The sequence below is a fragment of the Labeo rohita genome, chromosome 2 (genome assembly GCF_022985175.1).
Source record: "Labeo rohita strain BAU-BD-2019 chromosome 2, IGBB_LRoh.1.0, whole genome shotgun sequence".
Classification (NCBI taxonomy): Eukaryota; Metazoa; Chordata; class Actinopteri; order Cypriniformes; family Cyprinidae; genus Labeo; species Labeo rohita.
In genome coordinates this window covers 2,445,359-2,461,439 of record NC_066870.1, presented here as the reverse complement: position 1 = coordinate 2,461,439, position 16,081 = coordinate 2,445,359, and the positions used below count along the sequence as shown (strand labels likewise).

The 16,081-nt window shown below is 37.4% G+C and overlaps 1 protein-coding gene across 3 annotated transcripts in view; it reads left to right on the top strand.

The window, feature by feature from the left end:
* LOC127178327 (zinc finger protein 521) overlaps window positions 1-16,081 on the top strand; it is a 91,936-nt gene that overhangs the window by 50,914 nt on the left and 24,941 nt on the right. For all 3 annotated transcript variants that reach the window (XR_007829379.1, XM_051131143.1, XM_051131128.1), the window contains exon 4: window positions 429-513. Coding sequence is in view for 2 of the 3 variants with exons in the window: in XM_051131143.1 (XP_050987100.1) it covers window positions 429-513 (85 nt within the window). In the remaining variant the exon portion in view is untranslated. The remainder of the gene's footprint in view (window positions 1-428; window positions 514-16,081) is intronic.

The following is a 16,081-nucleotide window of genomic DNA, read 5'->3' as shown; positions in this document are numbered from 1 at the left end:
TGCCGGGAAGTTTCCAGTATGGCTAGTAAAAGCTTGATTAGCGTCTAGTTGAGGTTGGAACAGGCTAGTTGAACTCTGCAGGACACCGGCCCTCCAGGATTGAGTTTGGGCACCCCGTCTTACAGATTTTGAACCACATGAGGGTGAGTAATTTATTATTTTTGTTTTTATTGGGAAATATTATTTTACATAAAGAGGAGAGTTAAACTTTATTTTGAAGGTCCTATTTAGACATTCTGTTGACTATAAGTAACTTTGCAACTACATGTCAAGTAACTCTCATTGGAGGTCTTAGAGGACCATCAAAATAAAGTGTTTCCAAGAGGAGTGCAAAAACACATTTATAAGGGACATCTATGTTCTTCTTTCAGCATCACTGTCCAACACTTTTTACTTCTATTTGGTGTTTCTTTTTTCCCACTGTTTAGAAGAAGACTTACCAGTGCATCAAGTGTCAGATGGTCTTCTACAGTAAATGGGACATTCAGGTCCATGTGGCCAATCATATGCTAGGTAAGACTGATTTAACTGGATCTGTAAGCAATGGCTAAACATTTGTCATGTCAATGTTCAGTTTGGGGTATTGCTGTCAGGTGTGACCATGTAACTTGTTTGCCATTTGGATCTTTTTATTTATTACATCTTGTATGTGTGTCTTGTATACATTCAAGGATAAAAGAGGAATTTAAAACTTAAATAATGGTTAAATAATTCAGTTTGAGTGTTTGGACAGAATGTCACAGAGAAGAAAGTTTCAGGATGGAATGTTGTATTTCAGGAAAATAACAGAATTAGTCAAGGGTCTTATGTGGTTATCTTCTCTCCTGTTCTTTATTCATTACTTTTATTCATTCCTATTCATGATTTGGTGTACTTTATTGAAAGAGAATGTGTCAGAACAGAATTGCCTCTCTGCTTCAAAGAAGCATGTTCCATTTTTCTCAATAGATATAGAAGCCTTCAATTTCCAGTTGGTTCTGCTGAAGCGTGTTCTTTTGCAGTCTCCCAGCAAATGTAAATCTGGACTGTAATTCCCTCTCAAGCAGCATGTGCCAAAACTGCAACGGGAAAAAAACAAAGGCCTGATTTGAGAAGCTTTAAATATCTTTTCCCTTGAAAAAAGGGCACACTTTCTCCTCTTAATGGCCATCTGTAAAGATGTGGTGAAACAGGGGGCCGCGGGGTTATCTGCGCTCAGCTGTCAGTGTTATTAGCCTATGTAATGGAGCAGGCGCTATGCTCTTCAGGGTGTTGTTTTCAAGCACATGTCCCTGCTTTATTGCCATCGATAACTCTAAATATGTAGAGAATGGGATGCTATTAAACATGAGCACAAAAGCCAGTAGGTCCTCGTAACCTGGCCTTGTGGTTCGTAAATATAAAAAGGTGTGCTTTGTGCATTTTTTCCTGGCAGATTTCATTCGCAGTCATTAATATTGCTGATTTCCACAGAGACATCTTCCAGAAGGCAATCGGATAAGGTAAGGAGGTGGAGGTAGGTGTGAACTGGACAGTAGGGACTGATCTTGGCCACAGGAGCCCTGAGGTGCCTGCAAACAGAAACTCGAACAACTAGAATGGCCCAATTCCAGATTTGCTGTTTAGTTGGTTAGTCTTTTGTTGAAGATGTAGAAAGACTTTGAGGAGTTCGTTGGTTTGACTCATGTGCATGATCCAGCCAATAACATTTGATTTGTCAGCACAACCCCAACATATTTTAGATTTTATGAGATCAGGCAAAAGGAAAAGGGCCAATTTCCATCCTCCTCTAAAGCTTTTGCCAAGTTGGTGGGCCACCTTCTCAAGGACGGTCACACATGGGCGTCCTGCATGTGGCGTGAGGTGGGGGTGGCTGATTACAGTGGCTCACGCTCAAGCAACAAACACATCCAGCCTTGTGTCGCTCCGTCGCTCGGCGGGGAGCGAATGGCCTGGGCGGCCCAGCCAGAGGAAGGTGGGTGAGGTGGATGGCAGAGAGCAGTTGGTGGAGGCTTGGAGCAGTGTAGGATGCACATTTGTTGTCCAGCAGGCCACTCTGTGTGAAGCAGCGCTGTGGGCTGGTGTCATGCTGAAAGGAGAAAATCTTCTGAATAAAGAAGAGGAATGAAGTGGGTAAACAGAGCAGAGGAGAAACGTTACTGTCGAGGACCTTTATTGTGGTGTGTAGTGTGTCCTGTTAGATAAGTTAGTTTTTTGTTAAATGGATCATGTAAACCAATGCTTGCTTCATTAATGTCAATCAGATTTTTTTTTTTTTTTTTTTAAGTGCATTTCTTGACAGTATCTCATTTTGTTGCCATTTCCAAGCAGGCACTAATTTGGGCACATCCTTTCACTCAGTAAGAAATTCGTGGTGAAAGAAAATGTATAATGCAATAAAGTGAATGAAAGTCACACAAAATAAAAACTGCTGTGACAAATGCTGATCCAAATTCAAATGTCTCTTTCAAAAATTAGAATGATCTAAAAGTTGTCAAATTATGAATCAGCCCAACATCTTCTTAAACTCAAAGTAATATCTTGTTTTCTGTCTTTATTCAAGCCAGTATGTTTTTAATCAAATGAAACTACCTCTAGGTAAATCTACACCTGATCCAATAATTTGAACATTATTTAGATTTTTTATTTTCATAATTTTAACAAGTTCATCAAAAATATTCTCAACTTAAAGGATTAGTTCACTTCCAGAATAAAAATTTCCTGCTAATTTATTTACCCCCATGTCATGGCATACAAGTTTCAGTAGAAATAGCATTAAAATACATTAAAGTTTACCGTAAATGCTGTACACATTAACCACATTTTAAAGACAATAACATTTTTTTGTGAAATAACATATGAAGATGCATTCAGGTCCTGCTTAAGGGGGTAAATATCACTCAACTAACTGCATTTAATATATATTTAAACTATAATTTTTTATGTATTTAGTTTTTTGCAGTAAACATGCACTTTAGTGTCTGAAAACATTACAGTCAGTTCTTATGCATTCATATTCTTTTAAAGTATATTATTTCCATAAGTACTCTCTTAAAATGTGTGCTTTTTTCACTAGGACATACAGCACTGTTACACATGACTTGATATGTAGCTATTCTGTAGATTTTTAGGGGTCTCCATGTTTGTGGCATTTCTGGAGCTCGGCTCAGTGTGGTTTCTCTTGTTTTTCTTATTGCTTTGGCCCCCTGGGCTCTGATGGTGAACAGGATGCTGATTAGTGAACTCTCTCATTGAAGTCCTTCATGATGCCCTCTGGCTGCAGTCATGGAACCCTGTGGAATGTTCCAGTGTGTTCTAATAAGATTCAGGTGCTTCAAAACAGTGGACTCACGCCAGATCTTTCCTAGCTCCCAGCAACACAGTTTATAACTGTTCTCTCTATAAAGGAAATCAACACCTTGAGCTGAACTTCGTCTAAATACCCTGACTATACCATAGTGTTTATAAAAGCAGTAGTCTTTATCATGACTGTTTTTATGCTAATGAGTAAAAATGCTTGTTTTTATTCATTTCTATCAGGTTTAAGTTCTTTCAAGAGTTGGAACTGTGAGGTAGCTTGTCAATGAACAGGTCATAAATGAGCTTGGATAATTTTTGAAGTGGCTCGGCCTTCTTTGTCTCTTCTGACTGGGATTTGATTGTTTTAACCTCATCCCAGATGTAGACTTTTAACAATTTTTATTTATTTATTTATTTATTTTTTTAAATAGATTTTTTTCTTTTCAAAAAGCAACATACGTGTTCACCTAAAGAAAGAAAGTCATGTACATCTGGGACACCGTGGGGTGGGTTTTTTGATTGATTGATTGATTGATTGATTGAGTGAAGTATCCCTTTAATTACACAGGAGACAACAGTGTCAGCGAAAAGCATGCTTGAGATGAAATATATAAGATATTAAGAAAATCAAAGGTTAAAAAAAGAAGGTTAATATCATGTAACCCAGTCAGTAAAATAATTTTGATTGCATGTATGTGCATAATTTTTCAGTCAAGCATTTTTTTCTAATTTTACTATACGTGTGAATGATCATGATTTAATTGTATGTATTTTTGGTACATAAAATAGTAGCTAAAAAGCAAGACAACTGCCCTCCATCAATCATCAATTCCACTACTGAATGCTGTAAACATAATTAAATATATAATTCAAATAGTGTTATAGTGTGAAAATTGCATTTACAAAATTAGTCCTCAGTTTCTAAAGTGCTTGTAGTTGAAGAAATGCCCATGTATGAGATAAATAAATAATCTTCATTGACTACGTTTGTAGCTGGTGTTGAAATGCCCTTGAAAGAAGACCATCTGCATTTCATTACCCATATTGCCTCTCCCCCCACACACACCTTGAGACTCAAACCTTAAACACTCTCTTTCTTTGATTAATTTTTTACGTTTCTAATTACTAATTAACTTGAGAGATGTCTAATGTAGTCCTCCTTCATTGAGGTGCAGGGAGGACAACAGATCATTAGCTTCAATAATGAATGTGGATGGGGCAGATAATGGCCTGTGATATGCCCACACTGACAGCTGTATTCACAAGATGAAGGTTTTTGTGAAATACAAAAGGAGCTGAAAGCTTCTGTTGCTCAGATATTTAAAATGTTGACATAAAAAGGTTGATCCAATGTGTTATGTATTTATTTATTTAGTCACAATTTATAATAATAAGAATAATAATAATAATAATAATAATTATTATTATTATTATTATTATTATTATTATTATACTATTCTTTATATATGTGACCCTGCACCACAAAAAACAGTCATAAACCAGTCAATTTTATGAAATATACATTCTGAAAGTTGAATAAATAAGCTTTCCATTGTTGTATGGTTTGTTAGGATAGGACAATATTTGAAAATCTGAAATCTGAGGGTGCAAAAAAAATACTAATCAGAAATTAAGTTTTGATATATTTACAGTAGGAAATTCACAAAATATCTTAATGGAACATGACCTTTACTTTATATCCTAATGATTTTTGGCACAAAAGAAAAATGTATAATTTTAACCCATACATATGTACTGCTACAAATATACCCATGCTCCTTAAGACTTTTTTAAGCTTTACAGTCCAGGGTCACATACACTCTCAAAAATAAGGGTGCTTCACGATGCCGTAGAAAAACCTTGTTTGTCTAAATAAATTTAAACATCTAAATTTAATATCTGTAAAACCTTTGTGTTCCACAGAAGGTTCTTTGTGGTGAAAGAAGGTTCTTCAGATTATAAAAAGGCAAGAAAGTGATGGTTCTTTCAAGAACCTTTGACTGAATGGATCTTTGTGGAACCAAAAATGGTTCTTCTATGGCATCGCTGCAAAGAACCTTTTGAAGCACCTTTATTTTTAAGAGTGTATATCATTGTCTTGGTGGCTCAAAAAACATTAACAAATGGTAAAATAAATAAAACGTATTACTTGAAAATGTCATCCTAATTATCTCTTTTTTAATAGTTGACAATTTGACCAAATCCTGAGTTATTCTTTAAAGGTTTGTTGTCAAAGCATCAGATCTGTGAGCTTTAACCAATCCAGCTAATCCAAAACAAAGAACCAAATTAATTAGGTAATTAGCAAACTTATCCTACCATGATTTTATCTCATCTGTAGACAATTTAAGAAGAAAAAGGATGCATGCTTTATACTCTCACTCTTCTGATAATACATTTTTTAATGTAAAAATCACAGTCATGTTGAGGTTAAAACTTAAAACACATTGAACATGTTTCAGACTTTTCATTAGTCAGTTGCACGTTTGCATGTAAAACTTGGTATTAGATAGATACATAGATAGATACATAGATAGATGGTAGAACTTGAAATTACTGAAGGCCTTTGTTGTTGTAATATCTTTCATCTTAAAATATTCAGATCTACTGAAACGTGTATCTAGACAAACAAACACAAAACAAAACATTACTGTGGAAAAAGTGTATGTTCATCTGGGAAATCATTTAGAACTTAAAGTCATTTTCAAGGTTCACCAGCGTGGCATGCTCAGCATTTCCCATCATTAAGAGCATGAAGTGTTAATTGCAGTTTGATCTCATTAGTGATTAGAGTCATTTTCTTTGAGCATCTGAACTTCTCTTATGAAGACTTCTCTTCTTAATGGCAGCGTTGCCTGCCGGTGTCTGCTAACTCCGCCGACTTTGGGGAAAGATGCTTACGCTGTAATGATTATTATCATTAAGAAGTATGAAGGTGCCAAGCGTTGGTGACCCAGCTGTTCATTAAAGCAGGGATTTTTTTTGTAGCCGGAGTTAAAGCATCCACCCATGAGCAGACCTCCACCTGCGCAAAGTCCGTCTCTGTCCATATGACACCATTAGCTTTCTTCTATGACCTCCACACAAGCCCTTTTTATGCTTTTGTAGGTTTTTGGTGAAGCTAGAAGGAGTTTTTATTTATTTCATGTAATATTATCAACATCACAAACTGGTTTGAATAAGCACCATTTAACTGCATTTTTGTTTTTAAGATGTAAATGGAAATATTTGTCCTTATACAACTTTAATTAAAATGAAACGGAAAGTTCTGTACTTACAATTATTGTCAAACTTCAACTGTCTGTTATTACGCATTAATCTATATATAGGCTCTCTAATATCTGTCTTTGCTTGTCTTTTTATCATTACATTACATTCATGAATTTGGGAAACACTTTTATCCAAAGTGAATTACATTGCATTCAAAGTACACATTTCATCAGTTCATGCAATCAAACCTATGACCTTGCTTATGCTAGTGCCATGCTGTGCTACAGGAACCTCGTTAATACACAATGCCAAGTTAAAAATAGATTTTGCAAATTCACATTAAGACCCCCTGCATTCTTTTATGTTAGGCTTTGTTCAGGTATTTTCAAATAGAAAAATGCATCCTATGTGAACACTTTAAATGTGTGCAATAGATTAATAAACTAGTCATTTATTCAACTAAACGACTATTAGATTAGATTATTAGACTATTTTAATTATTAGACTTATTTTAGATTATTAGACTATTTCTATAGAAAAAGTGTAGTTTTTCAAAGAAATCATAAGTGGAGAAGCCATAAGTATTACTCCACTGCCTATACTAACACAAGATCATTGCATTCTTACAACTAGCCATGCATTTCATAAAAAAAAAAAAAGATTAATCTAATGATTTAGGGCACTAATATGTACTTTTAAAGTATTAATACTGTATGTACTTCTAAACTACTAATATGTACCTTTTAGACACTTATACGCACCATTATGCGTTCAATTATGTACCTTTTAGATTGTATACCTCAGGGATATGTACCTTAGGGTTATACCTTACCAGTTTTTTTGAGAATGTTACATTGGCTAGACCCTTTGACACCTTTCAGATAAACACATACACATTCTTATGCATGTACCTGTAATAAAAAAATGATTGAGATCTTGATTAAGATTTAAATAATCATTCAGCAAAAGAGGATGATAAAATAAGTATAAAGGAGGGGATCATAAAAAAATATTGTAATATTGTTTCATGTTTGGTAAATTACTAAGGCTGCTTGTTCAAATGGAGGTTCTGATAACCCTGTCGGGGCTTATTTTACTGTAATGGCTGTCTGTCTTCTCCCTTACATACCTGTCATGCATATATGGTTTGCCATTCCATTCATCTCTCCTGTGCTCTGGGCTGAATCTGAGAGCACGGGTCCTGACGCGGCCATCCTGCCGGTTGTTTGCCAGCTCGTGTGTCCACGTGGAATTGAGGTGGTATGAAAGCAGTGCAGCGAGTGCGGCGGCGTCCCAAGCTGCCCGTTTGCTTGCCTTCATCAGCATTCCACCGATGAGAGTAATTAAAGCTCAAATTAATTCTGCTGTAAGCAGACGAGCCGCTGAATAACTGATATTGGAGGCGCGATGATGAATGCGCCACATCAAGGGTGAAGCCCTGGAGACACTGCAGAAAAAAGACATCTCCCTTTGTCTGCTCTCATTTTTACTCTGGCTCCTTTCCATAACCTAGTGAGCTGCCTTACTGCCTACATGGGCAGCTGCTTTCTAAGGCCGCGTCCTTACTGAGATGAAACCACAGGTTTAGAATGCTCTGCTCCAAATAGGTAGCAATAAAAATAGTACTCGTGTGAAAAAGACTGTAGACTCACTTTACAAATGCTTCCTGTACAGTTTGGAGTCAGTGTTAGAACAGCTTTAATGCACCTTGGCATTGACTCTGACAGAGGGATGGAACACTTCCAAAAGATATTCTCTCATTTGGTGTTTTGATGAGGACGATGGTGGTGGAGAGCACTGTCTAACACCTTGGTCCAAAAACTCCCACTGGGCTGAGATCTGGTAACTGCGAAGGCCATAGCATATGACCCATCCCCAGTGGAACCAACCCATGGCAACAAAATGCCCTCCACACCATAACGGAGCCACGGGATCCCCTAGATTTTCCTTTAATGTGTCGCTCGTCTTTCATATATATGTTGTTCTGTATACATGTTTTGTCTGCAGCCTGTGGCTCCCTCTACAATATCCATTTGGAGGCACCTCACCCTATTCTGCTGGAAAACTGCGGCCAGATGGAGGAATTTGATTAAGCAGCAGTGGAAGACCAAATGTTCCGTTGGATCCAGAGTCGGTCTGTGAGAGAGATCGGGTGGGGGGTATTGAGTAGGAGTCTAAAACGGCCTTCTGGTGTGAGCGGGCCAGCGCTCTTTCCAGAAAGAGGCAGCCGCTGGGGTGCAGTAATGTAGAAGCCCTTTTCCAACAACCAGCTGGGCCTTTTAGGAGCTGCTATCCCCACAGCAGACACCCAGCAGCCTCCGAGCAGCTTGACTCCACCATATGTGGAGGTTTTTTAACGCTCCACCTGGTTTCCCGGGAGGAAGTCGAGCCGCTGGGATGCCGGGAGCAGGTGAAATGCTCTTAATGCAGCCAACAGTATGAGAGAACAGCCCGATGAGGATGACCTTGGAGCCTGTGCCCGCGCTACAGGAACGCGGCCCAGTTGGATTTTTTACTCCACACAGCCCCACAACTTTATATCCAGATCTGTTTCTACTTTCACAAACGTAAAACACTGGAGATAAGAGAGGAATTGCCCCCCTCAACATACTCAACAGCGTACAATCTCCCTGGACCTGAAGTGGAAACTCTAAATCGCCTCTATAGTAGAAAAGACTCAATAGAGGATGTCCTTCCTTCTCCATATGAGGATGTTCAGCCTGCCACAGGAGCTGCTTAAACAGTTTTTACTTGTTATTGAGTTTGTCCTGTGCTGTTCAGTAACTGCATGGTTTGGAATGGCTACCAAACTGGACAAAAGAAGGCTACAACAGACAACAGAGAATGATTAGTGAGCACTTGCCCAACTTTCATAATGAAGAAATGGGCTTAGAAAAGAAAAAAAAATCCACAAATTCCATATACTTCCATGTACTTCTGGCTTCTGGCAGCCACTATAGCATCATTACAAATCTAAGTGGGAGGTTAGTTGCTGCACTTGGAGCTCACAGGAGAACTTCAACAAACTGATCCACTCTAACGCTCCCACAACATTGCTGTGCATACACAAAATCCATGGTTTGGTATAGGGCTGCCTCCTAATAGTCAACTAACCATTAGTTGACGAGAAGATGCTTGGTCAACCAACATTTTTTTACTCGCTTGGTTGCAGATAAAGAAAAAATTACACAGGAAGTGGCGATGTCACACAGTCTCTGACGGACAGATTGTTAACGGCTGGTCTGTGGTAATATAGTACATCGGGCAGGACATCCAAACGCTTGCCTATCATTCATCGACCTCAAATATGGCTTTTCATCTGAAAGATGTATGTAGTAGCAACTTTACTTGGGTGCTTAATCTAATGTTAACAAAAATGGGCACTATTCAAGTGTCTGTGGGGAGTTTGAAAGCAGAATAGTAGCGTGCTCACTGCATGACAGATGAAGGCGCTGGTGTGCTCTTAATATACTCCGTCACTTTTGGTCATACAGATAAAAGTAATACATCTTTTGAATCTGTGAAGACTCTATCTTTATTTGTGTGCACTCACAATAACAACAAAACATTGTGCTTTTGTAAAAAAAATGAAATCAAGCAGGATGCGCTTTCTGCTGTCTCTGTCTCTGAACTTAAGTGCGAAGCCCTAGTTTGGTATGTACTGCACCTCAGCAAATCTGAATTTTAGTAGTAAGCAAGACAGTCTGGTAGCTTGGCAAATATGTCTTCATTAGGATATAAATATAGGATGAAAGTAAGTAATTTGGAGATCACAGAAAATGCAAATGAACAGCAAATGGACTATACTTTTAGATAGATGCAAATGCATCAAAGCATCTTCAGCCAAGTAATCAGAGGGAAGTAAAAAATATTAGCCCTTATGGTTCAAACGTTATTAGCATAAACATAAGTGCAAATTTGAGCTGTTGGTGGCGCTAGAGGGTTTGAGTTAGAGACTCCAAAATTGTTGTGTTTAATGTCCAGGCTGTCCTCTATCAGTGTTTCACCGCTTTTTACAATACTGTTTGTTTTTATGGGCTAATATAGGCTCAAGAGAGGAAGAAGAAGAAGAAGAAGAAGAAGAAGAAGACTAACAATTACAATAGGTGCCTATATATCTTCGGTACTTTGCCCCTATTTACACTTACATGTGGGCGTATTAGTGCACAATATGAGGATCCTCATACAGAGTGATGATGTTATTCTGTATGGTAAACACTAATCTGTTGTTAGTGAGGTGTTGGAGACAAAGGCTCTCTCTGATTCTTTAAGCATTACTCTTCATGTTCAGATGGGCAGAATGAAAAATAGTTGCATGTATGTGTGTATATATATATATATATATATATATATATATATATATATATGCAAAGTTCTGTCATGAAACTCTAGATTTTTTCAAATTGATGATATTCACATTGTTAAATTACTTGGCACAAGCTGATTCATGTTGCATACACAGCCAATGAGCTTGCTGCTTTACATTTAAATGGCTGGTTAGCATTCACTAGAGCATTTTGCAGTGCACTGTCAGAGTTCCTCTAAAACCCTCCACCTTCCCCAGCTCCACCTGTGTAGATCTACTATATACATATATATATTTGGATGCGGTCCAAAGTGGCTAATTGGCCTGTATCTTGAGAGTACAGTGTCCAAACTGCACAAAACTTGGTACAGATGGAGAGCAGGACATTCTGAGTACACATGCCAAATGTAATCAATTTCCAATTATAAGGGCTGCAGTAACCAATGAAAGACTTGAACATTTGAACATTTGAACATCTGAACTGTGTTAACATTGATCACAAACCCCATATGCACAAGTACTGTTGTTTTGACAGTTTTGGTTCTTTTCTCTAGTTTTCTAAACAGCTGAAAGACTCTATTCACTTTCACCAAATTCCTTTCACCTTATTTTAGGCTGAAGTGAAATTCTGGCTGCATTAAGTCATTGTAGATTGTATTTAGAAAGGCTGTCTACCACCAATGAAAGGCTACATGAGTTCAGCATGCTTTGACCTCGGTGTGGTTTGTGTTGGTGTACATTTTTTTCTTCTGCTTGGTCTTCTTGACAGGTCTGGCAGCAGATCAGAGCTGGTTTTCTACTGGCAGGAGTCAGGGGAAGCTGATTTCCTCCAAAGCAAACAGTCATTTGGGTTGAAGCTTTTCACTGGACAAGTAGCACACGTGTTCACGAGCACATATGGAAAACGGGTGACTTTAGAGTGGAAAATGGAGCTATTCACACAATCATCTTTATAAACCGACAGCAGTTCCATGAGAGTCTTGTTTGTGCAGCTGTTGCCTCCATTGCATTAGATGATTTGTGGCTTGTTCCTCTAACAGTGCCCACATTACTCACCCTGAGCGGTGTCACATTGGGCATACTGCTCACGTGTACCCTTCACATACCCCAATCACCTGGAATTTACCAGGGTAATCCTGCCCAGACTCAAGTGAGGGGGCTGAAGAAGGCTGTTTCCCTTGAGATGAGATGTCAGGCGCTCTGAGTACACATCCAGCGGGAGTGAATTACTAAGGCTTTCTTCTGCGCCTGTGTTTTTTCTGTAAGTGTGTGTATGTGTGTTTTGAGCATAATTGCAAGCGTAGAGGGAGCGTATCTCTCAGTTTTGTGATTGTGAGGTGCAGACAGCAGCCCGAGGGTTCCCCCTCGTCTGCGTCGCCTCACACATCAATACAAACACACACACAACACATTCTCCCACAAGGGCGCCTACCCTCAAAATCCACTGCTAATGGAAGCCACTGCAGTTTTCAGTGAGGTTTTCATGCACAGCTTCGTGTAAACGTGATGCCAACAGATATTAACTTCATGAGGAAAAAGAAAAAAACTGTTCATCACATCATCGCTCCATTTGATTCAGTGTGAAATTACTATTTCTGACTCTAATTTTTAAAGAGCCCATGAAATCAAATGAGTTTTTTTTTAGTTCATTTATAGTTCATTTTTTGTGATCTGTATGCTAATGTACTCCTAAAAGTTGACAAAACAAATTTTAAGCAGAAAATGGACCAAAAAATATTGATGACATCATCTTGCAAATACACATTTTGTCAGTAACACTTTACAATAAGGTTCATTAGTTAACTACTTTAATTAGTATGAACTAAGAATGAACAATACTTCTACAGCATTTATTAATCTTAGTTAATGTTAATTTCATGTACTAATGCATTATTAAAATTACAAGTTGTGCTTGTTAACATTAGTAATGCACTGTGAATTAACATTAATGCATTGTGAATTAATGTGAATTAACTAACAATTAATGACTGTATTTTCATTAACTAACATTAACAAAGATTGTTCATGTTAGTACATTAACTAATATTAACTAATGGAACCTTGTTGTAAAGTGTTAACATTTTGTCCATTAAAATACATCAACTAACCTTAATCTTTAGATGACTCTGTGTAGCAGTGCTATTGGTTCATAGAGTTTCGGTACTTTTGTTTTCATTTATTGGTTTAGTGACAACTGTGACTTCGAGGAAGTATTTCTGTTTTTATGAGTTCTGGTCAATGATATCCTAAATTCATAGAAGTAAAACGGTATATATTTTGAAGGCTGTTCATCTGTAATGAATGAGATGAGTTCTTTATTTTGTAACAGAAAAATAGACTGTCTGTGATCTATTATATATTATATTTGGTTCCTATAATAACCAACTGAGACATTTAATTACTAGTTAAAATTTTATAACGTTACAGTTTGTACTATAGCTTAGCTGTTAATGAGGAAACAGCATTTGTAGTAGTATATTTTATGTATTTATTTTTATTTGTTTATTTGGTCATTTTTCACATTTGTCCAGTCTGTAAATGCGATGGTTTAAATGTGTTTTAATTGTTTAGTTTACACATATTTCGGGGTATTTGGGGTTGTGCAACAAATGCATTTTATAAGCACCAAATACTCCATTTTAGAAGTAACTCCAGTCCATTTATGGTTTCCATGTAGCAAATACTGTTTGCTTTTAATTTTTTATTTTACTATTTTTTTGTTTTACATTTCTCTGAATAAGGTATTCACCTATGGACACATTGTTATTAAATGCATTACGGTTACATATCATTTCGCCACAAGTGTATAGTTTTGTTTTTATAGTGTAATTGGAGAAATTGTCTCTAGGCCATTCAATTATTTATGGTTACTTCAATAGTTTGATTTTTTTTTATCTGTAGCATTTTTTCTTGCTGTTATTACTCAAGAAGTGAATACATCAGAGAAACGTTTTATGGAAATGTGTACAGAAAACGTAAAAGAACTTTAGTGTTTGTTCATTTAAATGCATAAACCATGCAGACGGAATAATGAGCGAGTCAGGAGGTATCACATTATGCTATAAAATAATTTTCATACATGGCTGCTCCAGATCGCTGTATCTCTGCACGTTCTATAGCACGACACAATCTGATGCGTGCTGTTTGATATCCGGGGTGTAATCTCACAGGACCTGCTCCTCCGTGCCGTCTCATTCATTTGGCATGCTGCACAACAATCTGATTTGTTTGCTAATTGTGTCCTGTTCTTTATCTGATTGGTGCTCTTGCCTCTTTTGAATTGTGAAACTATGGCAACAGGCATCAGTGGGGCGGCTACAGGAACACACGAGCCAAAGAAAAAAAATCAGCCCTGTGCTGCAGACGTTTCTGTTTTTGTATGGTTATCATCATGTAGAGGAGAGCGAATTTAAATCATTTATAGATGCAGTGATAGTTACGTGAGAGAAATCTCTGATTTGCAAAGGGTTCTTTTGTCTGAACTCTTCAAACGTTCAAGCTTTTGATGCAGCAAATGTTCCCAAGGGTCAAAATGGCTCTTTATTGACCATGTTTGATGCAGGACTGATGTCAGCTCTGCAGGCATGTGGCTTTCATTCATGTAATTACGTACACATGTCTCGCTTCTCATTTCTGAGCCGTTTATTCTTGATTTCAATGAAAACGTAAGAATGAGTGAACTGAAAGAGACGACGACAAAGCGAGAGAAAGGGCGGGCGGTGTGGAGGAAGTGTGAATCTGCTGTGTGAGGCAAGATATCGTCCCGCGTTGATTCATCACGTCTCCCTGCTGGATTGTGAAGGGCCGTCTAATGAAGTTCAGGCCGTCAGAATGAAGGGACTAATTCTGATTTAGCTGAGCTAATGAACTTCCTCTCTCCTGGTGTGAGCGGCTCATGGGGCGGCCGACAAACTGACGGAGAGACGCTGTGAGACGAGGAAAGAAATAGTGTGTAAAATGCTTATTTGGTGTACGTCGAGAGATATTACAACGAAGCGTGTGCATGCTCTGAAATTATGCTAATGCTTGGCTTTGCGTATATCTGGTCTTGTATTGAGAAGGATACAGATATGTTCCAATTAGGTCTAAAATTTGACACAAAAGCACTTACCAAACAGGTTTCAAATCAAGGAGTACTTTATCTTCATGAACCATCACACTAGCCACATATTCACCGAAAGGGAGCGAAAACTGCATTTAAAGGGACAGTTCACCCAAAAATGAAAATCCTGTTGTTTACTTAACCTCAAGTTGTTCCAAACCTGTGTGACCATCCTTCTTCTGCTGAACACAAAAGAAGGCATTTTGAAGAACGTTAGCAACCAAACAGTTTCTGGTCCCCATTGACTTTCACAGTATTTTTATTTATATTTTATATATATATATATATATATATATATATATTTTTTTTTTTTTTTTTTTTTTTTCATGCTATGGAAGTCAATGGGGACCAACAACTGTTTGGTTAGCTGCATTCTTCAAAATATCTTCAGAAGAAAGAAACTCATACAGGTTTGGAACAACTTGAGGGTGAGTAAATGATTCAAATGTTTCATTCTTGGCTGAACTGTCCCTTTAAATCAGGCTTGGTTGTTCCACAAACAAATGTGACCCTGGAACACAAAACCAGTCTTAAGTTGCACAGGTATATTTGTAGCAATAGCCAAAAACACATTGTATTGGTCAAAATTTCTGTAAATTTGTAAATTTCCTACTGTAAATATATCAAAACTTAATTTTTGATTAGTAATATGTATTGCCAAGAACGTCATTTGGACAACTTTAAAGGCGATTTTCTCAGTATTTCGATTTTTTTTTTGTACCCTCAGATTCAGATTTTCAAATAGTTGTATCTCGGCCAAATATTGTCATATCTTTACAAACAACAGATCAATGAAAAGCTTATTTATTTACCTTTCAGATGATGTATAAATACTTGTTTTATGGACCGGGGTCACAAAAGCAATTGTTCATTTCAATTAAAATTGTAATAGTCTAATTCTGCATGTTGGCAAAGCAGATTATGATGACTGTATCACTGCATAAATGCATCAACACTAGGGATCAAAAATTGGTCTTTTATTTGGTAAATATCCCAATCGTGAACTGTAAGAATTCTACTTTCATCACAAGCCCTTTTTTTTTTTTTCATAAGAATTCATAATTGCCCCTGAATATAAAGTAATTAATGCATTAAAATTCATCCTCCTACTCTACATTAACAATGCGCTTGTAATGTTGTTGGTATTTCGGTCCCAATAACCGCACACCTAGAGCATCTCCACT